Source organism: Takifugu rubripes, chromosome 10 (genome assembly GCF_901000725.2).
Source record: "Takifugu rubripes chromosome 10, fTakRub1.2, whole genome shotgun sequence".
NCBI lineage: Eukaryota > Metazoa > Chordata > Actinopteri > Tetraodontiformes > Tetraodontidae > Takifugu > Takifugu rubripes.
In genome coordinates this window covers 8,479,232-8,504,944 of record NC_042294.1, presented here as the reverse complement: position 1 = coordinate 8,504,944, position 25,713 = coordinate 8,479,232, and the positions used below count along the sequence as shown (strand labels likewise).

Here is a 25,713-nt window from a genome sequence, read left to right as displayed (position 1 = left end):
TCTTTTTCATCTTATAGGCTAACCATGCATGCAACCGTGTAGGCGTTCCTTATCAAAGCTCCGACCAAACGGTCCGTTTAGGAAACAGCAGAAGCTGCCACATTCCTTCAAATATGCGCTCTGCAATGTTGCCTGTTCCTCCGCCGTGGCTTCTTTTTTTTCACCGAATGGATGATGATTGAGCAAAAAGAAAGGAAATAATCGCAGCCTCTAGAGGAGATTTAATAATACCAAGGTTTGTATTTGTGGCCTTAATCACCGTCCTGGAAGCAGAGAGGACACAAGAGCCTCATTGATTCTCCTTGAGGAATAAAAAGACTGGAGCCCAGCATAATTAAGCTGTAAAAACATATTGAACTCCGTACCTTCATCAAACTTGGCAATTTTCAAGGACTCCAGAGTGCTCACTTGTGAAAAAAGTCTTTTGACAGAGTAAATTATAAGGTCAAAGGCAGCCAATGGCCACAAAAACGGGATGTTTCACTCATTTGGTGTGCTGCAAAACCAAACTGTTAAATTCCATTTAAGCATCAGAAGTGATGAAAAACACTTCACTGAACGTGATGAAAGGTGGGGCAGTGACTTCTGTCAGGTAGCTCGGCGCGTGTTTGGTGGACCTACTCCCTCGTTCAAGCGATGTAATAGCTTGCGTAAATTCCGAGTCGCGGGCCGAAGGGGGTGGGGACCTTCTGATCGGGAAGTGCATGTTTCAAAGGCCTCAGTTTGAATAATGCTGCGGAATAATGAGGTGGAGAGCAAAGACTGTAGCCCAGGGCGTTGACCGTCTATGTGACCTGATTATGTCAGGGGTTGTCAGCCGCCAAGACACTACAAAAGCACAGAGCATCCCATCAAGTCCCTATCCACAGTGATCTGTCCCCAGTGCTGCAGGCACCTTTCCGATCCATACTGTCTCATTAGTGGCATTTAGCATCAAACAAGACTACTGTAAATGTAAAGACACACTGGTGCCGACAATTAAGGCCCAGAGCCAACGTTACATGTTTATTTATGGTGGTTTAAGCGCGGCCAAATGCATTCAGCTGTGTATTTAGACAAAGGTTAACGCGCGTGTTGAAGGATGAACCAGGGTTACAGTAACAAACACAGAGTGGCACGAAAGGGCACGTTGTCCATATATTTTCCCTCTAATATGAGCTGTGTGCACCTGCGATAAGATGATTCATTAGATAGAGTCCCACAATGACAAGTATCATCGTTCAAGCCTCTGGCTACTGATGGAACAATTCTGGAGCCACCCTGTAAATATGACAAGGTCAGCGTTTCGTGGCGACAAGCGCATGAGGATGAGGGAAAACCGGGGTTTGTTTATTCCCCGAAAAGCGAAATAAATGTTAGAGTGGCTACGACCGAAATGCAAGTCACGAGAAACCATTGAAAGATCGTAAAGGCTGAAGAAATGTATTTATTGGAATGTTTATTACGGGAAAGAGCGTTTTTATTGCTGCTATTTAATTAGCCGCGCGTGCGCTAAAATGGTCAGCATCCACAATACGGCGCCTTACCTGTCCTTGTGCGTTGGTGACCAGCTGTCCTGTGGCTCCCTGCAGGTTTGACAAGGTGTTCCCAAACACCTGCGAACCAGCGATGGATCCCATGGCTGCTGCTGCTGCTACTTGGCTGGCCAGCGGATTCAGCTGCTAGGGGCAGAGAGATCATTAATCAACCCTGCCCACGTTTAGGAACATAAAGCAGAAACCTCACACACTCCGGCTCATCGCTATGGCGAGGCCAGATCAGGCTAACCGCAGCCTGGTCTGTGCAGTCCAGTGTAAAGGGAAGTGCTGTTTATCATTCAGCTCCCACAGGTCTGTGTTCCAGAACCCAATGGGAAAGGCAATAGAGGGTTGGGAGGAATGGTGTAAACAGCAGGGCCGTTATGAAAAAGTGGCCGTTTTACCACTCTAAGTGTTTCTTCTGGCCCCCAGGGCTCCCCAAAGGCCAAGTCAAGTCTGCACAGCCCACAGCAAAGGCTCGACTGTATTCTGCTTAAACAATAAAGCGGCGAGGCCATGAATCACTGTATCGTCAACTATTTCGATGTGCTTCGACTGGGATTTCCTCTCGCTTTAAAATGCTCTAGCGCACCGTTGCTTTGAAGGGGGGAGGACGGTTCAAGTGACCGTCTTTGCCTCAGCTGTAATGGAGTCATTTGGCGTGGCCTCGTGGTTGTGTAAAGAGGCTTTTTGCATCGGGGAGAAGTCGCAGGGCACCGCCACATCGAGGACATTACCCGTATAAATCAAGCTAACCACTTATTAGGAGGCTGAAAATGCACTGCTGATTTGGTTGTAGTGCAGCAGAGCAAAGTCTTATTAGGTTGAGTAAGTAGATCAAAGACCAAGAAAAGATAGGAGACCTCCCAATAACTCAAGAGAAGAGAGAAATAATAGAAACACAGCTTTGGAGCAGGACGCCTGCTCCCTGCTGTTTATGCCGTTATGCTACGTTCAAATAATTCAGCCCAAATTATGAGCAAGAGTTTTGTAAAAGATACAACAGTAAAAAGCGGGAGTTTGTGTAAACTAACAATGCGCTAAAATAGAAACCTTGCCCACAAGGCCCGTCGGGAATTCTGCTTTGTTCATGTGAGATCATTCAATTGCCATTTATCTTTTATTGTAGCCCACAACCATATATTATTACACTTTCTGAAATCAAATGATGAAAAAATGCCACGGAGCGATCAATACTTTTTCATTGACAGTAAAGGTTAAGCACATTAAGAATGACACTGCATTTGTCTTATGAAATCATATTTCATGTTGGTGGCCTCAAATTGGCCGTGATTGATATTGCCTCCTCTCGTCTGAAAGTCATCCAGTTTTCCCCGATAATCGCAAGATTGTCTTTTATGTGTCCAGCACTTGTCCTCTGGAACGCTGAATGTCTCCCTATTTTGACTTCTCATGCAAAAGTGTTGTTATAGCGTCTCATTTCTGGGTACTGTGGCACATCATACTTTGGGTTAGGGTTAGGGTTCCATCAGTCCTATTAACTCTCTTGAAGGGCAAAAAAATATTAAGAATTATGGTTCCGTTTGGAGCTGTTCTGCCAACGTTGCCAGCCAATAATAATGAGTGGTCCTCCAGGTCAGCTGACCAGAGCGATTGCTCTGATTGGCCGTCAGCGTTCACAAATCAGCGCCTGCTGGGATGGGCTCGTGTGGCAGAAACTGACTGGCAATTTCAACGGGGCACATTCAAGACCGGTTGGGTCACATTTTATGTTCATCGGCTCTGATTTGAGGTCAGTGCTGCAACACATCGACGCTGCCATTGGTTGGACGTCTGGTTTTCTGGTTGCTAAGATAATAAAGAGGATTCCAAAATGAGGAAAAAAAACCAACTTGGATAAATATTGTGGTACATTTACCTTTAGCTTGTTGGTATTATCAATAAAAAGGGAGAGCAAAATTGTAAGTGCTGCGTGAATAAAGGTTACAAAGGCTACAACACACATAATCTGAGCTGCTCAGAGGGGCACACCCTCAGCTGGAGTAATTTTAGATCTGTTTGAAATATCGTCATTTCGTTTGATGACAGGCCTTTTCAGATGTCGTGTTATTCTAGGAAATCTAGGTGAAAACAGATGGAGCTTTATTGTAGCATCCAGATAATATGGATAGCGGTTGAAAAGAGCCAAGAATGAGAAGAAGCGACGCTGTGTTCAACACCTAAACAGGTAATTTTCCGCCACGGTGACTCCCCTCAACACCCCGGCGGGAGACGCGAAATGACAGCGCTGGCCTAGCATTTGTCCTGATTGCATGTGTTGGAGAAGATAAACAGTGATCTTCCACTTTGCGCAGCCTGCATATTAGCCACTGTGTTTCGTTCTAAAGGACATTATGAGCATTTTTCAGAGACACGAGCATCGAGCTGACGACGATGTAGAGAGAAACCCCAGTCAGAGACGCAGCACTAATAACAATAATACCAATGGGACACGCGCGTTAGAAAATTCTGCATGAAAACAAAAGGAAAAGCTACAAAGCACATCCATATGAGAGGGCGAAACTGCTAAAGAAGGACACCAAACCCCCCTCAGACCAAGTGAGGGTCACTTCATGCAGCAATCCGTGTAATCTCCAAAATAAAGGGAAAAATAGTGTCCCCACAAACCGTGGAGAAACCTCCGGAAGGTAAAATCGTCTGACAAACTACCTGAAGTTTTGTCTTGGTTTTGCTCTTTTCATTTGGCCCTTTGGAAACTTAATTGCTTTTTTTGTTCTGGTCCCGCGGAGGACAGAAAGGAGCAAAGATGAATAGTTAAAGCGGCGCAGACACCAACAGGAAGCCCCATTTTTGCCTGTGCTCAGAGTCAGCCATGTATAAAACTTCTGTTTCTTCAGATCTATGATTCAACAACACTCTCAAACATTTATCTCACAGATTGTAAAAACTGAAGGGGAATAAAAGACCACAGAGAATGGATTAGCAAAACCAGTGGTCAGTTCAGAATTAATTGGTGATGAAAGAAAAGCTGAGTGAAACAAGAGTACTTTCCTCTTCTCTGTAATTACTGTATGTTGGGAGGCTGACAGATATATTCAGCTCAACCAAAGTGGGTCAAACACTGTAAAAAGTCTCATCATTGTTGGGAACAGCGTCCGTTATCTGTGGAGAGACAACGTTTCCCTTGTTCACCCACACTTTGCTGTCTGGTTCTGCTCTTTCCCCACTCTGGAGTGGATGTAATCAGCTGTGACATGAGAAAACACGTTCTCTGTCAGTCATGACCTGACCAGTCTTCTGCCTTTTCCCCTCCTTCTTCTCTTCCTTCCCCAAAACACCCCGAACTCCATCCCCCCGCTTGCTTCCTCTGTGTTTATGGACATCAAAATGCCATTAGGCCCTCCAAAACACCTCTGGTCCCTGGGTTAGCAGGGCCTACTGTGGCTGCGCACTCTCAACCCTCTGGGCGCTGACTATTTTCTCACCACTGGGCCTTTGCTACAGCCTTTGTGAAAAATAACCCCCGAAAAGAGCCATTCTTGAGGAAAAATCCCGGGAAGTGAAAGACCGATAGAACAACTGGGGCAGATAACGCCCGGAAAAACACAATAACGTTGCATCAGGTGACAGTCGGACATTGCAATTCCTTAAGGCAGCAGAGGGACGGTGGCGAGTGTGGAGCGAGGCGGTGGCGGCGGCGGCGGCGGGGGATTGGAGCTGGCGTGGCGAGTGCTAATGGAGTGATGTCATATGAAACACCAGAATGACAGCTAGTTAACTGGGAAGGTTTGGCTGATCAAATAAAATGCATTAACTTCAGGAAATGGATCCCGCCGGCGGCCCCAGAAATGGCCATATCTAATGAGGCAAAATGCAAATGAAGAAGGAAAAGAGTCGTGAAAACGTTTAAACTAACGATAAAGAAATGATGGAGTGCCGGACAGTGGCCGTCAATCTCCCCACTCATTACCTTCGTGGGAAATTAACAGCGGCTTTAATCATTACATAAAATCTGCTCCAGACCATTTGTTGATAATTGTTAGGCACAGAGGTTCAGAATGGGTTCTTTGTCATCCATCACGACAGCAGGATGTTTCCACCAGTAAGGGACACTTTCTGAGTTAAAAATATACTACAGTCCTGGTGCTCTATTTCTCTTCTGAGCAAATGATCTATAATGTTTGGCTGTTTCCGGTTGGATTAAATTTGGTGATTAAGTATCTGTGGGAAGGTGCCGACTGATTCAGCTCATGATGTGACATGTTCGGCGCAGCCGTTTCGCTGCTTCACTCGTGCCGGGTTGGAAATTACAGCGGCACTAAAAGTTAATCAGTTAATGCAGTAAATCTGCTCCGTCTTTGACTTTAAACCCAAAATGGGGGACGTTCCCTGTTGCTGCGAGGAAATTGTGAACACTATTATTTTCCCAGCCTTTGGATGACAATTACCTCAAATGTCCAATATGAAATCAAATATAGGAGCTCCCTCTCCATGGCCAGATCCCATTCATTTTGTTTAATACCGTCCCTTTTCACTCGGCTGTTGTTTGACATATAAATATACCATTTGAATGACTTTAATATCCTCCTAATCAATGTCCAGTGATCTTTTGATGTCCTCAATTCAATATAGGAAGGGTCATCCATGCCGCAGCTTTATAAACACAATAAAGGTAAATGATTACTCTGCGCTGTGGTGTCCAAAAATACGGCTGGTAATGAAGAGAAATGGAGGAGTTTGAGGGGGAGGCCTGTCATGTGTCATTGGCCAACTCTAAGGCCTAAGATTAATCATGAGAGAGGAGCTCTGTGGCTCTGTGGTGTGGTCACCCTTGATCGATAAATCCGCCCGCTGCTCCTCCCTCTGTGTTCCTCTGCATCGCTGCCCCCCCCCCCACACCCTCCAGAAACTGTGTACAAACATTTGCAAGAGCTAAATCAGCATAAGTGGAGATGAATTGCTGACATTTACGGGCAGATTTGGATCGATTACCCAGGATTTGACTTCCGAGGCTCCTCGTCGAGGAGCTGACGTCGGAGAATGTGCAGTTCATTCATTCGGGTTGAATCTATTTACGAACCCATCATTTGCACATTCACACTTGATGAAAAGGGTTTAAGAGGAGTCTCAATCCACGCAGCCCCCCCTCAGAGATGTTCCAGAATCTAGACCGGATCTAGACTATGGAAATATGGTGGAACGGGACCACAGATGAGACTCTTCTGACTTGCTTTCAGAGCAGGGCACAATGCAATAACACCGCGTTCCCAAGTCTTTGTACAGAGCTGCATGGCTGTTTTCCTCGTGTGAACCCGGTGCTCTGTTTGCGGTCACTAATGGGCATCAGAAATTACAGGCAGTGGAATCGCGCCCCGCGGGGGGACTGGCCTCCTCAGCGGAGCGGAGCACTTAGACAGTGTCTGGGAGCCTGCTGGTCGAATAAAGGGGGAACTCAATGTCATATCCCTGCCTCATAATTAAAGAAACCCTATTCCTTATCCACTGTTAGGTGAGCCCTTGTGCTCCATCTGAAGGCTCCCCCGTGGGCGTCTAATGCATCTTGCCCCCGGTGAGCTTGTGGGCTGATCAGGGAACCAGCACCTTTCTGCTTGGCGTCTCAACTACAAGCCCTCAGCCCACAGAAAGAGTAAAAGAAGCAGGTTAAAAAGCTAAAGAAATCATCGACTTGCCGATGCCCGAAAACCCGGTGCAACCAGAAAAGTCACAAAACAAAGTGGGGAGGCAAGTTCTGGTGAGTTTGAAAAGTGAAAGTCTTCTTTTCGTTTTTTTTTTAAAAAGGTTTTTCTGAAATATGATAAAATTAAGCGGATCCTTATATTTAAATTCAGGGCTCATCGTTGGTCCTTAAGTCTGTAGATTTTCTCCCTGCCTAATCCCTCATTTGAAGTAAATAAAAGTAGTAGAGCTGTCATGGTCAGGTTGTTTTCCTCAGCTAGTCCTCATGCTTTATAATTATTCATATGAAATGTGCTTCTGTTGATGGGCAACAGTCTTATTTTCTGCTTCAGTCAACAGTGCACATTTGTATTTCTAAATTGTGGCGCGCTAGTTATGTAAGGCAATTTTCTGCCTTCTTAAGAGCCAGATCTCCTGTGCATTAATAAGACGGAGCTGAGCTGCTGGAGAGCTGAGGGAGGGGGGGGTGGCTACTCATGCTTCACGCCACGCAGCCAAAAGCAGCGGCGCTGCTATTTCAACATAGACTGGAATATACCATTTATGCATATTTAACTATTATATTTGATAAATATATGGAACAGTAGTCAAATCTATGTATCTATGTATCTATGTATCTATGTATCTATGTATCTATCTATCTATCTATCTATCTATCTATCTATCTATCTATCTATTGAGCCCTTTGATTTACGAGACAGGAGAGATAAAAGACTCTTCCCTCAATTTAAGCGCATCCGTTTCATTGACAAGCCACAGTATCAGCCACTGGGCCTACATTTAAGCATGTCATTTTAATTTTGATTTAATGCCCTTTGGAATGACGGCAGCTCGTTTCGCTAAATTGAATAGGCGTGGGGCTTATCTGTAAAATCAATTAGGCGATGTGCAAGGCTCATTTAATACACATGTTAATATAATCGGAGAGGTGCCCATGACCTGTGGAAAAAGAGACATTTGACGCCATTTGGATAGTGGGGATTTTAACGGCGGCTGACCGCAGGAAAAGTGCACCGCCCAGGAAAACAGTGACAGGAGAGTCTGAGAAGGCCTCAGCTGGGAATAAAAGGAGCAAAGATGGGCCCAGGACTGGCGGAGGCTGTGGGAGTGACAGGGGAGAGCAGCGAGGAAGCGAGGAGGGATGGGGAGCGCGGACAGCCGGGCCTCTGAAAGGCCGCTGTGGTTGGCAGCTGCTGACCTTGGTGACGATGAGTTTTCACCAGAGGCCTCTAATGAAGGCTGATTGCCAAGGAATAGAGAGGGAGGTGAGGGGTGGAGAGGGGAGAGAGGGAGCAGGAAGGGGGGAGGAAGAGGGGGAGAAAAGGATAGAGGAGAGGCTCAGGTAATTGCAGCACTTGTGGGTCTGAGGCCCTGCAGTCCTGTGATGTCGGGGTGCAGTAGGGAAGAAGAGAGATGTCTGCGGATGCTTTGGTGGTAAATTGTGGAGCACGGGGATGGGAGGCAGACCTCTAGGCTGTAATTACCCCTATGAGTGTGCAGATGGAGAGTGGACAGGCCCAGTGTGGGGTTTTGACAGCGATCAAGGAGATGACTGCGTAAGGGAGTAGAGACGGACACACAGACGGACGGTGGGAGTCTCGCAGAGGAGGAAGGCAAGAAGCCTCGGCAACCCCCCCCCCCCCTCCTTAAAAAACCCGCCAGCCAGACACTGGACCAAGGTCAGAGGCTGTTAGCTAACACAAAACATGCTGCAGACTGGACAGCCCTGACAAGAGGAGCAGGGGGAAAGAGCATCATTGTTTAAATAATGCAGCCAATGGTTGGGGGAAGACATAATCGAAGAGGATTTGGTGATGAAATAAAATAAAATAGTGACTAATTAGATCAGTGTCACTGGGAGGCAGAGAGGAAGGAGCTCCACTGGATGGCGTAGCCGGGTCAGGAGGTTCTGAGGTGTGCATACCAGAATGAGCGCGCTGACAGGCTGGCCTAAGCTTCCCGCTGCCACGGATCAGTATGTACCGCCTCTCGTCTCCCTGCCTGGGCTGATGTAACTCACTGGAGTGGCAAATTACACCAGACCTACAGCTGTACCCCGACATTATGATTAATTTGATCAGTAATTTCTCCTGTTTTTCATTTTAATCGCCGGGACTATTCTGCTGTGGCAGGTCTTTCAGATCTAATTAAGATCAATTCCGGTGTAACAGACTTGGCGAGCGCCTTTACCCTGTCAAATCCCCGAGCTCTCCGGGCGTGGAGGAAACCCGCAGCTCTAATCAATCAACTTCCAGCAAAATCCAGCATGCGCCCGCAATCAGCCCATTAACACACTTAAGCAAATTTTATAATCTCTCCCGTCTATTTGTCATCACTCTGGTGGCTATTTCAGGAAGATGGAGGCTGAGTCCAATGCTAGCCTGCCTGTAGAGGAGGCGGAAAAACATCCTTACCCCAGTTTAACCAAATTAGCTGCAAGAATCTGAGGCCAGGCCTCCGACTCGAGGGGACACACTTGTTACTGTGATTTGTATCATAGCCGTGATATTAACGAGGCGATTAATTCATTTGGCCTCGACTTTAAAAACACCAGGGATGTCATGAATACTCTGGATTTCTTTACCAGAGAATGTCAGGCACCTCCCATGAGAAGGGAATTACAACGGCATTTTAATTGGAGCATAATGAGCGTTTGGTGTTTCTACAGCTCTGTGTAGTTTCTCTAGTTGTACAGCTGGATGACTCCGTGCTTCGCCGTAATGAAAGTAATAAACATGGGGGTTTATCTGTGTAATGCTGATTGTATTATGCTAATTAGGACTAAAATTATACTGCAGAGCCTAATTCCTTTGGATGAAGAGAGGAACATCCCTCCTGGGTGCCAAATTATAACAAAAACACAGCCAATTACGCACGGCTGAAGACGTAAGCGAGTCTCCCAATGGTCAAAACTGATGCATTAACCCTCGAGGTGCTCGCCGATTCCAGGACGGAGGATTTCAATCAGTGGCGTCTGGGAGGGGGGGCTGCTGTTTAAATCCTATTGCAGCTTTGAGAGGTGCTGAGGCTGTGGCCTGTCCTTGGGCGAGCTCCTCTTTGGGTGACACACCCAGGAAAACCCTAGCACTGACCCACGGAAACTAACCCTTTTACACACGCGCGCATTCACACATAATCCCATTTGATGAAGCAATATCTTAATAACACTGACGTAGCCCCTTTGCCCCCCCCCTCCTTCAGAGAGGTCTGCCTCTGTCATCATAATCAGCCTCGCTGGTTCTTTGAGAAGACAATCTATATAAAGATAATGGTCTCGGTCTCATCAGCGCAGTAGCTGCTGGAAAATCAGCACTTGTTCCGAGGCGGACTGGAGAACCGTTCTAAAGCACTGGTTTCCTGGGGATTCAGCCACTCGAAGGTGGGATTGTGCTGCCACATCTTTTATCTGAGGCCTCCAATGCAAACTTAAAGCGTGAATCTGTATGAAAGCCAGTAGCCCTTGTGTCCACGGTCAGATTGGACAGTGTGTTTGGGGCGATGTAGCGGATAGCCTTTGGAGCCCATTAAATCCAGAGGCTGTTTTTCCTGCTGAGTCTCACTAGGCTGTGACAGGGCCGAAGAGGGCTGGAGGGGGAGAAACAAATAGCCCAACTCATCCTGACCATAAAGAAGGTTGCACCACAACCCAATAAGGGTCTGACGCTGATGAATGTGACCAGGGACAGAAAGGCGACCCAGGCCAGTCTCCACCAGAAATGAAACCACGGGGATATAAAATAGGTTATTATCGTCACACTGTGACAGCCAGACAAACAGAAGGGCAGAGATGGATGGACGGACAAAGTGACTAAAAAGGAAGTTGAGTGGGAAGAGCAGCAGAGATTAAAGGCCCGATTACAAACAAAAACGTAAGCTTAGATAACCACTGGATCCGACTCTGTCACATCAGGACGCTGCTAACGGGAGTTAGCAGTTAGCAGATTAAGGGCAATTAAAATTTGAAGTCAAAAATCCCATTTCACACATTTATCCAGCATCATATACCGGCAGTAGGTCGACCGGTTTCAGTATCCGGTGCACTGGGGCGTATTAATGTTGGTAAAACTCACCGACAAAGGCAGGGGCGGGGTGACGGGCGACGGGAGGCTGCGGGCCGGGGACTGGTTGGGCCGATGCGGCGGTGACTGCTGCGGATGACCAGAGGCGGAGGAGCAGGCAGATCCTGGAGAAGGGACCGAAGTTGGCTGCTGGCTGGGTGGGGTCATGTGATGCTGGGAGGGCAGCTGGTTCTGGGCGTGGGTCTGGTGGTGGTGGTGATGGTGATGGTGTTGCTGCTGCTGATGATGTTGCTGCTGTTGGTGGTGCTGCTGCATCTGCTGAAGCTGCTGCAGGTGTTGGAGCTGGGAGCTGAGTGATGAGGTAGCTGTTGATGAGACGACAGCGATACTTGCGTCTGAGACCCGAACTCACTGCAAAGTTCAGCAAACACGTCCTCTTTATTCGAGGAATATGTTCACACCTCAGGTAGAATGCATGTGCACACAGAGGTGTGGGGTAAATGCTGACAGACATGCAAATAACATTGAGCCGCCACAGAGTCCTCCAGGGCTCTCACTCCGCAGGAGAGTCAGGGAATTTAATTTAGGTGGTTGGAGAACAAAGCTATCATCCCTGACTGACATAATTGCTCTCTCTGGAGCCAGAAGTTTTCATTGTCACTTGGAGAATGTCACAATCTTTGGCTCAATGGTTGAAACTTACTCATAAAAAAGGACATCAATTCTCACGGAGAGACATCAGAAATGAACCCATTAACTAATTGGCTCTAATAGGAAAATGACATTAGGACCAAATTCTTACATTCAAATTTGATCTGTTGGAAAAATAAATTACACTAGTAGACAATGACAGGATCCAACATGAATAGCTAGCTGAAAGTCTGGTCTGTTTTCTGTAGTCTTAATGGACTAGACGTCCTATAAATCGACAGATTACTTTGTAAGTGTAGAACCTTTTTTCCTTGAAAGTGAGCTGACCATTGATCCAAGCCCTCCTGACTCACCCTTTGGCCCTTATCTGTATCTACAGCATTAGCCTTTAGCTGTAAATTAGCCTGCTATGCTCCACAATGGCAAGTCTTAGTATTAAAAATGCGGTACGTAGAAGCTAATCCTAAATCACAAAAGACTGAATAACAGATGCCGTTTGAAAGCAAGCGCGAACATCTGCTGATAACACAGCGGAGCAATTGTGAACACAGGGGCAGACATGCTTGTATACATGCGGAATCAATGGGCTTAAATAATTTAAGGATTGTTGCCCCATAAAAGATGAATAAAACATCAGTGTGGACGAGTCTTTGATTAGCATGGTCACTGCAACTGCAGGACAGGCGCAGATGAACATTTGATGAAGATCAGATCATCTTCCCCGTTGCCGACTCTGCAGGCACAGAACCAAAAACAGCCAGTAAACAGGGGGCTTTTACATTTCTTCTACCTCCTGACACATTGACACCTCTTTTACACCCCTGCCATGAATTATAGATGTCATCTGCGAGAGTCCAACTCTCTCAACTCCTAACTTGGGGGGAGACGTCTGGCGAGCGCCGAGCTCTTTTCCTTCTGCGGCGCCGCGGCGACAAAATGATCAACCCCCGCAAGTTCACGCGCAGCAGCAAACATGGGGAAAAACAAAAGAGGGATAAAATGTGATTTCTGTCAGAAAATTATCGGAACCAGACGGAGATCAAAGAGGAATGGAGCACTTCCTCCAGCGGCGCCCGTTGCGCCGGGAACAAGAGGTACAACAAAAAATACGAGGCGAAGGAAAACAAATACAGAGGGAATATGGAAGAGGCCCCATGTGGCCTTATTATAAGGCCTACACTGCAGGTACCATATTCTTTAACAGTGCTTTATAAATTCTGTCATCTTGTTAAGACTGTCAGGACCACTGACCCTCCCTTCTTTTCTAACTGGCATTTTGAAGCTCATTCTTTTAACCACCGCTGTCTGATTGCTTTGGTTGGACACATAATCCGCACGGCTTGTCTCAGCTAATTGTTTGTGCTCCTTCCTCGCAGCTGACGCGGGACGGAGGAGGAGAGCCGGAGCCCCGCTTATGATGAAGAGAGGGCAAAAGGGTGCCGGGATCCTATAGCGCTCATTAAATCTCCCACTGTCTGTTTGCTGTGTTTGATATTCACCAGTTCTCCGGCGGCAGCGCGAGGAGTGCTCCCTCTTAGTCACGGAGCCCGAGGGCTGTTACGCGCACACGGCCCCCTTTGGCTTTTCTAACAACTCGTCTATGTTAATGTTTGTAATGAGGGATGAGAATGACCAGACGAAGGGGCTAAAATGACCAGATGCGAGTCGAACCGCGAGCATTTTCTGCTCCATTTAAACGTTTAACTTGCAGCCGTCTGGGAGTGGGAAGCAGCAGCAGTGAGGAGTTAAAGGCCTCCAACCTCTGCCATCCTTCTTCGTTTCCTTCTGTCATCCGTGCCACAACAGGAATCAGCCGTTATCTTTGCCCGTCCCGTCTCCAGCCCCAGTTCTGGAGGACGGAGGCAAGACTGATTGTCAGAGGTCGGAAGGCGAGGTCAGAGCCGGTTCATTCGTCACGCAAGAAGCTATATTTGTTTTCTGTGTGGCAGTGGAGAATGCCGGGAGGGGGGCTGTCTCATTACCAGCGCTAACCCAGTCGTCCCTGGCAACCCCCCCCACCTCCCATTAAGGCACTCTGAGGTTGATTCAACCTGGACTCCTTTATTCCGTCTGTCTCCCAGCTCTTGCAGGTGCGGCTGCTCGTCTGCGCACAAACGAACTGAGAAACCGTTTAAGTTGTAAACTGAGCGTTTGTCACCTCCGCCGATTAGCTGCATTACAGGTAAACACAAAAACCCCTAAATCACCACATTTAGGCTTTTAAAAAGGCATTTGTGAGGACGCGTTCATTATGTGAAAGAGCGAGTGAAGGCTAAGGAGCGCTAAGAGCGCCTGCAGTCGCGCAAACGCAACGATCTTTGGCACGAATCGACCTGCATAAAGTGAGGTCAGGAGGAGGTGGAGCTCTCATCTATGCTGAAGTAAATCCAGTTCCATGGCCTTTATGAAAGCAAAATACAGTATAAAAAGAATGTACTTGCTTATTGAAAAAAAAAATCTATAGCATCCTTTTGTGTTAGGCAAACAATGAAAAATGCAGCCGCTCAGAGACGCGCGTGTTGCTTCCATCTGTGCATCACATTAAAACGTCCCTTCAGTCGGCCTTTGGTTGCAGCCGACTGCCATTCATTCAGATTTGGAAGCTAAACACGGCTGCGTGTCTGATAAGACAGGTTGGAGGGGACAGAGATCCCGTGACTGCCGGGCCTCCCGCTCCCACTGGGGACTCCATCAGCCTCCGTCTCTATTGCCTTTTCAGCGAGCCACACTCATAATTACTACACTGGAGCTAAAGAGATTTAGACTCTGTGGGTTGTGGTAATTATGAAGCTGGTCAGAGGAAGGTCGTTGATACTCTGTGGATTTGACTGAAGCGCCTGAAGAGGATGGCAATTTTCAAAATACTTCGCTAAATCGCTAAAATACGGAAATCTCTAGATTTATTTAACCTATCTAGACAGTAAAACATCATATATATGTGGCAACTGCTGCTATGATATTAAAAAATCTGTTCCCAAAGTTTAATGATGCATTTAATGAACGCAATTTCAATAAAATGGTGCATCAGCACTGCTGAGGGTAAAAACAAAAAATAGAGAGAAATGAAATGTTTGAGTTCGAGACGCTGCTTCTGCCCTGCTGCAGGAGAGAAAACCCTCAGCGAGTACAAAAAATATAGACAGTAAAGGTTTGAGTAGCAGAGCCACAGGGTTTCAGAGAGTAAACCACATCACTTGAAGAGATCCAAGGATAAAGCCTCCACTTTGTGGTGCGAGGCAATATCAGACCGTGTTGGAGGATCCTCATTCAGAAGGAAGCTTTTCAAAAAGCCCAAACCTCTTTGTGGAGATGTTACACAGGCGGGGAAACCTCTGTGTGTTTATTAACGCTGCCCTTCCTTGTATTTCTTATACTGGGTGGCTCCCATAACAGGTTATTGACTGTTGCCTCTTCTGCTTTTTGATACGGACCTTTTAAGAGTTTTAATTTCCCCAAGAAATGCAGGAAAGCAGAAGCATTCAATTATTCATCTCCGAGGAAAAAAACAAAGCCTCGCTCATATACATTGAGAGGCTTTCATATTTTTGGATTTACCTTCACTGGACCGAAAGAGGTTTGCAGGTTTTTGCCCTTCAGAGACCAGAAGCTCCTGGAACCCCCCCCCCCCCCCCCCCCCCCCCCCCCCCCGCATTACCACCCATTCCTTTGAAAATAAAAGGGGCCGGCCTGCTTAGGGGGAACAGACCGGGTTATTACAGACCGTTCATGGTCCCATCATGTGTCGTCTGACCAAAGTGGAGGCCGCGAGTAAAAGCCTCATGCAAAATTTATGTTCATGCGGCTGTTTCAGTGGGTGGAAAAATCAATATTGCGGGTCTGATGCACGGAGATGACTGAGTGCTCTCTGACTGACAGTAAAAGCTAAGAGAGATTGAGGGGCTACATTTACTGTTCTGGAAATGGAGCGCGGTAGAGTTTGCCTAATAGCCCAGTTCACCTTTAATTTTGATTTCATTGTAGCTTATTTTGGCAGCAGTGAGGATTTCGACACATTATAGCATGAGAGACGAAGAAAAAAGTTGGGAATAGGCAAGCTCGTAGTGAAATCGTTAAAGTTCTGCTTGCGTTCTGGTTTCCAAGCAGCTAAAGTACTTTACATTACAGGGTTAATAAGCCTCCCCATCCTTACACAGGCATAAAATGATTGTAGCATAATCAAAAGACAATGTGGGTAAGAGCGGGGCATCATAGGGGTTTTGTTCTGCGCGGCTCTGCTTACATGTGCTTTTGATAGCTTGCCACATACCCACAATGCATTTGGGGAGGAATGCGAGAAGAGATCGGGGAAAAAAAAAAAAAAAAAAAGCAAGAAGAAGAAATTCGGTGGGATGAAATAACCCCAAACAATGGGATTTGCTTTCCATTCTTCTGCCTCCATCTTCTATCTTTAATTATTCCCTTTGGTTGTCTGAGGGAGCGTGTAAGCACTTTCACACAGCGCAACATGCCCAGCAGCATAACTCTGTCTGCCTTAGTGATGTGGAGACTTCTGAGTGACACTGAGCCTCTTGTGATTATTAATGCTGTTTAATACAACACAGAGCAGCCACTGTGATGGAGGGGAAGAAACAGATTTCAAAATGCGTGCTCTCAAAATGCATTGTGAACGGAATTATGTACAACACAGGCTTTCCAGATGCGATACGGTCTCCCACCTGCAACATAAACAAGGTGAGAAACCCGTGAAATGACGGCTAATGTTTTGTAGATGCAACGCTGGAAGTGTGTGTTTGATAATAACTAGCAAGCGTGCTCGATTTTGTACACAGTGTTTAATGGAACTTCTGCTGGTCCTGCTGGGATCCTTTGTGCCGCTTTAGTAGTTTCTTCCTGAATAGCGTATGAGATATTTGAGAGCCCAGAACGATGTATGATGAATGAACTAGCATGCTACTTATACGCTTATCGTGCTCGCTGACTAGCAACAGGTTCAGCAAAGGGCAGCGGCGGTAAATGAAATTCCGCAGCGGGACAATATATCATCAAAAGAAATGTATGCACCTGAAACTTACATGCCTTCTCCAGATGCGGACAAGGTGCCTGACGGGTTTTGAGGGGGGCGGGTGGAGAGAGGGGGTGGGTGAGAATGGTTGTGAAGGCGGAGGGGGGGAATAAAAAGGCTGGTGGGGGTAGGGGAATAGCTGGGAGAGGATGTTTTACTGGATGAGTGGGGAGCGAGCAAAGGGAGGCTGCAGACTTGTGTTGAATCAGTTCTATTTTCATACCGGCTGATCTGTGTCTTTTAACCATTTCACTGCAGCTGGAAAATGAAAAGTAGCGGGCCTAATTTCACAGTTAGAGCTCAGTGAACAACCCCCCCCCCCCCCCCCCCCCCCACACACACACACACGGTCTGTGGGAAACGGCGCTAAGTCTACTTTGTCATTATGACTTACGACAGTGTAATTCAGGAAAAGCGCTTGTGTGCAAAGAGAGGGGGAGGAAAAAAAGTTAAACATTCTGATGGGAGAGCACAAAAAGCCATTTCCTCTCTCCCTCTTCCTCTCTCTCTCTCTCTTCCTCTCTCTCTCTCTCTTGCCTGGGATACCAGGGCTGAGTTTCCCTGCAAGTGAGGTAAAAGATCCCTCTGCAAACATGTTCTGGACCAGTGCCACAGGATCCTTCTGTGATGTGTCTGCAGCTAGTCCAGATATAGCACCCGCGGGGCCTACAGCCTCTTCAGACATCCTACGGGACCTTTTTAGCCACACTGATACTGATAAAAGCCCCCACAAATCTGGCCCCCAGATACCCTGGCCATTAATTAAGGTAATTAGGCCCTGGTCAGCAATTAGTAACCGCAGATAGCTTTTAGCAGCGGCTCAGGCGCTCCCATTGGCGAGGGGTTTGGTTGCGCACCATCTGCTGACAAATGTCACCACAGACTCTTTGGTTTCACACGTGAGGAACCGGAGATCCGCGTTTAAAGATGACCTCTGCCTGATTCAGGAGCTGGGCTCACTCTGTGTGCTCCTATGGGGAGGGGGGGGGGGGGTTATTGTTCGAGTACCTTTTCGCAGATTTATAACAATCTATACATGCCACACATGACCAGAGAGGGACCAGGAAACATTCACTGCACAGAGTATCGATCAAAATTAGAACATCTGGACCAAGTACAAGTAGTATTGATTTGAGAGTAATGCGACATTGATTTGCCTGTATTACGAGGGCCGTGATAGATACATACCGATACCGTACTGCACTGTAATGCTACATATGGCTGAATTACAAGGATAAAATGGTTTAGGGGAAAAAAACAAACCCTAAAACTATAAATTAACACATAAACTGGGGCAGCAGGCTTAAAGGGATTTAATGGCAAATTACTAAGCCACCTATGGCATAAATAGGAAAAACATTGCATGCAGTCCTGCCAGTCACGCTAAAATCAAATTAAACTAGCATATCTGGTGAGGGTGATATAAAACCACGTGAGCAAAAGAGGATGACCACACGCGCGCAAACTGCTTAATCCTTATTGAACAAGTCATGTGATAACTCACATTAAGGTGGAATGGGAAATAAAAGGTGCAGCTGTGCTATTTTACACAGTCCCACATTTGAAGCAGAGCGCGATAACACCGTTTTCATTCTGCTTCAATCCCATAAAATTACCATTAACATTACAATTCAAGCAGAACACAGATAAATGTAAAATGTCACCCAGTTCTGCCAGGCGGGAATTCAAGTTCCACAAGATTACCATCTCTGTGCGCCGCTCTCTCACTGCACCTTGTCTAATATTTCATTTACAACGTTTCATAAGTTCATTTTCCCCCGCTGACCATGTAAATCACAAATCAATTTTCATTTAAAATGCCTGACTGCGGATTGTTGCGGGAAGACGCCCAGCTCGGCCCTCGCTAACGCGGCGGACGCGCGGCAAATCCTGCGGAAGCGGGTCGGGAAAGAGCGGAGAAGAACACGAGATGTAATTTCTGCCGAACAACTGTGGGGTCAAGTGGTCGGGGGGGCAGGGCGTTCCTGGAAACATTTTACCGCTGTTAGAATATCACGAGAGAGTGTGTCACCGTGACATGCTGAACCCTGATGCTGGACTGGACCCCTCAACAGGAAGTGGACCCTTCAACAGGAACTGGACCCCTCAACAGGAACTGAACCCTCAACAGGAACTGGACCCCTCAACAGGAACTGAACCCTCAACAGGAAGTGGACCCCTCAACAGGAACTGGACCCCTCAACAGGAAGTGGACCCCTCAACAGGAACTGGACCCCTCAACAGGAACTGAACCCTCAACAGGAAGTGGACCCCTCAACAGGAACTGGACCCCTCAACAGGAAGTGGACCCCTCAACAGGAACTGGACCCCTCAACAGGAACTGGACCCCTCAACAGGAACGACGCGAGACGATGAAGACATGAACTCCATCGATTTGGTGACGTAATCAATACATGCAGATAAATCCAGGCAGTGCACGACTGATTGGGGGGGGGGGGGGGTGTTAAAGAACACACATTTAAAACAAGGGGAGATTGCGTAACAATTTTAAGAATTTTTAAAGAGCTCTTTATGCTGCGGGTTCTAGAATGAGCTGGAAAGCTGCTTCAGAGCCTCTAGATCCACATGACCGATCATGTTTTATCAGGAGACCTGCTAGTTGATGGCAGCGGCTTTGCAGACACCCCCCCCCCCCCAGAGGAAACCAGTAAGGGCAGATGTCAAAGTTTGCTGTGCAGCCACATCTGATTAACAATATTACTGTCCTCCCCCCACACCGCCATAAAGGCAACCTTTCCTCCATCCCAATCCCCCCCTGTCTTTATTTATGTCTTTATTTCAGGATCTGGCAGCAGGCTGAGACCCGGTCCTACCAGACGGCAACAAACACATATATATATATTCAAATATTCACCCCATAATGTGTTTTGCTACGTTTGTGCAATTAGGATGTACGTGTGCGGTGATCTCCGAACAAATCACAAGCGCGTCTGCAACAAGTGAAACGCAGCGGGGTGAAATTTACCTACATCTCAGCTTCAAATAAGACATCAGAGCGTAAATGGGGAGTCTCGCGGGAGAGTCTGTGCTCGCGTGCGTGCAGCCGTCATTGCTCCTCTGTACATTCTGAGTGGGGATCTATTTGTCTTTCTTCTTACTTCCACTGCAAAGGTGGTAACCCCGCACATTTCCAAACTGCCTAGTGAAGACAAACAATGAACCACTGGCAGATATCAATGGCAGAAATGAGAACTGGGGTGCCCTATCTGCCGCGACTGCCTCCCAAACCTGCCTCCGTCTGCCCTTCATCTCCGGCAGCACCTCTCACTCTCAATTATTTGGCTGCTGTCACAACAAATCAATCAAATTACCGCTTCAGGACTGTGTGCAGCTGCTCCTATTGCACCCCTAGTTGCATTAGCTTTGATATGTATGAGGTCTACATTTTATCACTGTTATTTATTTAATGCAGCTCCCTCCCCTGTGAGCCATCTTACAACCACACAAAGTTAAATCATTAAAGCGCGGCGTGGAATACATAGCGCTTGAGAACACCTCGATTTAAACAATGATAGGGAGTCTGGCCTCTGTTGTGGCTTCATCTAGCATCGCTGCTATGTAGCCCGGTTGTCTGCGCACAAAAAGCGGATTTTATTGATATATATTTTTAAAGAATCAATCAGTGTTGGATTAAGAAAAACCATGAAGGATGTTTGAAATGATCTGTCTCCAATGATGTCATGCTCAAGGGGACAAAGAGGCATTCCCACGGCAGACAAAGGTGAGGTCAGCAGGCCTGGCCCGGCGCTTTAAACTCTTAAAGGAGCAGCAGACTGAGCCCAAGCAGAAGAAATGCAGTCTGACATATCCAACTAGTGTGGAAACATTTGCCTCTTCCCCCAGGAGCCCACCCTTTGGTGCTGTAATGAGCACAGTGATTTCCCTAATTTGTATCGCGCCAACACCCGCAACCTGTGAACGACACCGCCGAGCATTTTCATCAGAGCGGCAGACATGCCTTTGATTGGCACTGACACAGGGTCTCATTACCGCAGGTGAGTGGGATGTCGACCTTTATCGGGAAGCTCGAGTGTTGTTCTCAGTTTCCCACAGATGAGTACAGAGGAACAACGCTCACACTCCACCATTAGAACTCAGCTCTCTGATGTGATGCGCTGCCGAGCGTTCTACTGAGAGCAAATAAGCTGGAATATGCTTATTAATATGAAAAGAGTGCTAGTAAACTAGCTCCTTGCATTACCTTTGAGTGAGCCACAGAGAACAGGAGCAGACAGATGAGACTTTGTTCTCTTCCTTCCCATTGGGTATTACATGTACAGTCTTTTGATACGACGAGCTTTACAAGCATGTTAATGATGCTTTGCTAGTTGAAATCAAATCATTTTGATTTTTTTTAACTTGCAACTGAAAGTTAGCAGCAGAATCCGAAGACGGTCTGTCAAACTGTGGAGTTGTTTTTTTTGTTGTTTTTTTTGTAACGGCCGTCATATTTACGGACCTTTAGCATGACTCAACCTAGTTTTCCCTCTGTGAAGTCAGCTAGAATTGTGTGTACTCTGTCACAAAAGATAACTTTCTCCCTTGTTTAGTTTCATTGGGAATTTGTTTTTACTGCATGTTTGCAGGCATAAATCATTCTGACAAATAACCGGTTACACTGGTGCCTGTGTTTACGGAGTCTGCCACATGATGTTGCTCGGTTTTATTAAAGCTACCGTCCCAACTTTATAGCACAACCCATTACTGCGATAGTTATTCATCACAGTCTGGAAGAGCCGGGCCTGCTCAAGCTCACAGAACTCCAGCAGTTCCCTTTGTGAACAGTCTTTTATCCAAAAGCCTTGATTAGCATGATCAGGTTAAAAAAGAACTTGTTCTGAATAATTTCCATCTAATTTATTTCACATTAAAGCTGAATATTTAAATGAAAACATAAAACCAAATTGAATTTGATGGACTTTTTGTAAAGCAACTTAATAATTGCACGTTTATGGAAAGCAAGCTGTTTTTGAGTCTAATCATGTAAAATACCACTTCTCCACTCTTAACTGCCCTTTCCTTATGACAAACAGCTTCATTAGTTGGCCATTAACTGGCTCATTAGATTAAATGTAGCCACTGCCTGGACCCTGTCTACTGCGCCTCAGTTGTCTTGTATATGATCTGGCGCTAATTAGCTAGCAGCGTGAGTGCTGTAACGCACACTTGCTCCTGAGGTCGTGAAAATGAGCTGACTGCTCCCCGGCGACAACGCAGCGCTGTATTATATGTGTGATTAATCAGGCCCGGGGAGCCGGAGGGGCAGGGCGACAAAGCGAGGGGGATGCGGGGGCAGAGGCGGGAGTTGCAGTTGTCTGACAGAGGTGCTGTGCCAGCAGGCCTCATTCAGCGGAGCTGTGATGAACTCAGACAGGGGAGAGTGGAGGAGCGCTGCATGGCCAGAGGGGCTCGGACACAGTCAAGACATTTAGCTTCACTCGTGACTTATGTCACTTTCTCTCCACGGAGGTCCCTTCAACGCATCCCCTTCAGATAGGAGGACGTGCAAACAGGCACTCTGTCAGTCCGCATACTTAAAAAAAGGATCTGCCACAGAGGCATTTCTCCAAAACTGTTTTTTTTTTTTAAAACTCGCTCTCACAGATTGGAAATTTCATCACTGAAATCCACACTGTCTGCTGGTCTGCTGGTGTGCTTGAAAGAAGACAATAACAGTGAGTGAGAGCATGTTGGTATGCTGTTCCGGCGCCCTGACGATGCGTCTGCCAAACAGTCCATCGGATCAGAGGAGTCCCTGGTAGTCCCTCACACACCGGGGGGAAGATCTGTTGAAGTGTGAGTCATACGGGCCTGCTGGGCCCATTATCGTCCACTACTGATGGACACATTGAAGGCCTCACCGGACAGACGCGAGTTTATTAAAAGCTCTGCCCACAGCGATGGATGCTGTTATTTATGCATGTTTGTGTCCATTAGGCTTCTATCTCCACATTTCCTCACTCAGGGCATCTGTCTGTCCATTTCCACACATGAAGGGAGCTTGGCTGCACTTTGTGCTGCACTGGCATTATTGTAATCTCCACCCTAAAAAACACACTGCTTTACATGTAGCCTAGCATCTTTTTACATTAGTGCGTCTCATCCAAGATTCATGACTGATGGTATCCCCATCCGCCCCTCAGTCTAATGGTATAAAAGAGACAATGTTTTAAACATTAAAATGAAAACCATTTACAACTATGATCAAAAGAGAACACTTGGGCATTAAAGTTTAAAAGGCAAGGGGTAAGTACAACCATGTGGATGGACAGATGAGGTGGAAAAGAGATAAAAAAGTGCACTGTTATACACAGGAAAGAGGCATAAAGTGCTTTTGCGCTGCACTGCAAAACGCTGACCTGTAATTAATATGGTTGTTCTAGTTGAGGATAACAGCTTTTTGGGACATGAACCCCTGAAGGATTCTTAACTGTTCAAGGCTTTGCAAAGCTTTTGTGTTACAGGGGAAGCAGAAAGTGTTTGCGTCATAAATGATCGTAAATAAATGATCAGGATCGATATTTGTCGTATGGATTTGCATTAGTCATAATATGCGGCCGGTTGTGTTGTGTTTACGCCCACCACCCGGCTCATTTCCGCCGGATGGGTCGCACTGCGTCGGCCGTTGCCTCCTTCTTACCTTGCAGGTTCTGGAGGGGCAACGTCATGATGCCGCCTGCAGCAGCGGCAGCCACCAGGCTCTGGATGTTGGCTGTGGGCAGGGAGAGGACGAGTCCCTGCTGCCCTCCCAGGTGTCCGCCTGCATTGAAGGGGATGAGGATGGGCTGGCTCATGCCCGGAGCCGCTCCGGACATCACGCCGCCTACTGCGTTAGCTAGCTGCTGGGCTACGAGGAGAGACTGTAAGACACACAAAAACACACAACAAATATCAACACTAGACATGCCGCTGCAGACTGGAAGCCTTTAATGTGGACCACGCCGTCAAAATATCATCCCCCAATCAGCCCGCTCGGCTTTTGGATGATTTCTTGAATAAATAATTTAGGAGTGATGCCAACAAAAATACATTATACACAGTATCGCCAAGGCTGCTGCGAAGTTCAGAGTCTGATGAAGAGAATATGCAAAGGCTGCAGCACAGAAGACGCCACTGAAGCGACTGTATCGCTAATCAACACTTTCAGTTGTTTTGCCGATGAATTCTGAGCCTCACTGTGTCACAGACTGACAGTCAAAACACACCACCGTCGGTGCCGACGGAGATCAAATCTAATCTTTGTGGAAGAGCCGAGAATCTTTCTCTCACAGAGATGCGCAGTGATTTATGTTTCATCCCATTGAACAAATCCCGGCGCCACAGAATTGTGCCTGAAATACACAACACTTCGTCTTTTTTAAAGGAGCGGCACTTCACTCCTTTGATGAGGGCTATAATACATCACTCTTAGGTCTTCATGTATTCATCCACCTTATTTAAAGTGGAAGCTGTTCTGTCAAACATGTTGAGGAAGAGATACGTTATCAAAAGGATCGCTCTGAGATATTTTACACTGCAGGAGATCTCCTCAAATGTATTTTCTGATGAAGTGGCTTTGGAAATACACGTTTTTCAACAAGAGATTTGAGCCACAAGTGAGCCGCTTCACACAGTGGCTGGAACCTCTGGGTAAAGAGTGAATGGCATCTGAAATTTAATTTATTCTAAAGAAAAGAAGGAGAAAAAGTAAATTCTGCCAGCGTTTGAGTGCGTCAAAATAGATTTACTGAGGAGGCTGGAAAGTCAGGAAAAATGCTGTTTAAAGATCCAGCTGAGCTCTTTAGGATTTTCAGCTTTTGTTGCATCCCAACCAAAGGAGCCTTTTAACCGTTGCTAGGTGAGCTCGGCTGCGTCACGTTGACACTTCTTTTGTGCCTTACGTCGCCTGGCCCTTAACTCCAATTGTCAGCTATCTGCTTCTGTTTTGCATGTGTGTGTGTGTGTGTGTGTGTGTGTGTGTGTGTACAGCTTGAGCAGGATCCAGAAAGGGTGGACTGGTGCGGAGATCCGAACATGCTCCCTAACCAAGTGCTGCTGGCTGACAGGCGTGTCACCGCGATAATAATGAAGGCGCAGAATGCCCGCGCCCGCCCCGACGTCCACGTGAAATAGCACGAGGGTCCTGTGGGTTTAAAGCCACAAAGCAATGAGGGATATTTACAGTGAGGGGCAAATGAATACCTGTTTGGGTTTCTAAGCTGCACAAAGAACAAAGCGGCACAGAGAGGTGACGGTTGCTGGCACAAGTAATCACAAAGAATAAGAATCTTCTGTCTCAACACTTTTGCTTTGATACGCAACAACAGTGCATAACAAATGACAATGGCTGACGCTTCTGAGAGCATTGTAAATGACATTTGCCATTAACTTTAAAAAATGAATTCCTAATGGCAGCTCAAAGAGCCCCCTCAAAGGACGATAACAAAGGCAACCCATTTTTACTTGTGCAAGTGACATACGTTTAATCTGGCATTTTAAACTCAGTGTAATCTGGAAGTGAAGCGGCGCCTAATCAAAGGCACACTTTGAACATCATCTTGGCGTCAAACAAAATGAGATTGCCAGAACTGACATCGGAGACGGCTCCACATAGAAGAGAATAACATTAAAAGGCAATTCTGCAAATTATCAGATGTAGGCTTGATTTATTTATCATTACAGGCAGCTTTGGGGAAACAAGTAGCTGTTTGACACACATGCAGCTCCAAAGAAAAGACATTTGAGTTGATGTTTTTTTGAAGAGTAAAACTCAGTCTTTAAGATCTTTATCTTAAGAGATGCTGCATGAAAACCAGGCATAAGAAAGAATTTAGCATAATTATTT

General features: G+C 46.6%; 1 protein-coding gene across 8 annotated transcripts in view; it reads right to left on the bottom strand.

Annotated features, from left to right (window-relative positions):
• The window catches only part of pou6f2 (POU class 6 homeobox 2), a 55,339-nt gene that overhangs the window by 11,562 nt on the left and 18,064 nt on the right, over positions 1-25,713 (bottom strand). For 7 of the 8 annotated variants that reach the window (XM_029842938.1, XM_029842933.1, XM_029842937.1 and 4 more), the window contains 3 exons: positions 23,530-23,749; positions 11,246-11,559; positions 1,527-1,661 (listed from right to left, as the gene is read on the bottom strand). In XM_029842938.1, coding sequence (XP_029698798.1) covers positions 1,527-1,661; positions 11,246-11,559; positions 23,530-23,749 — 669 coding nt within the window. The remainder of the gene's footprint in view (positions 1-1,526; positions 1,662-11,245; positions 11,560-23,529; positions 23,750-25,713) is intronic. The other variant, XM_029842934.1, reaches the window with a different exon arrangement.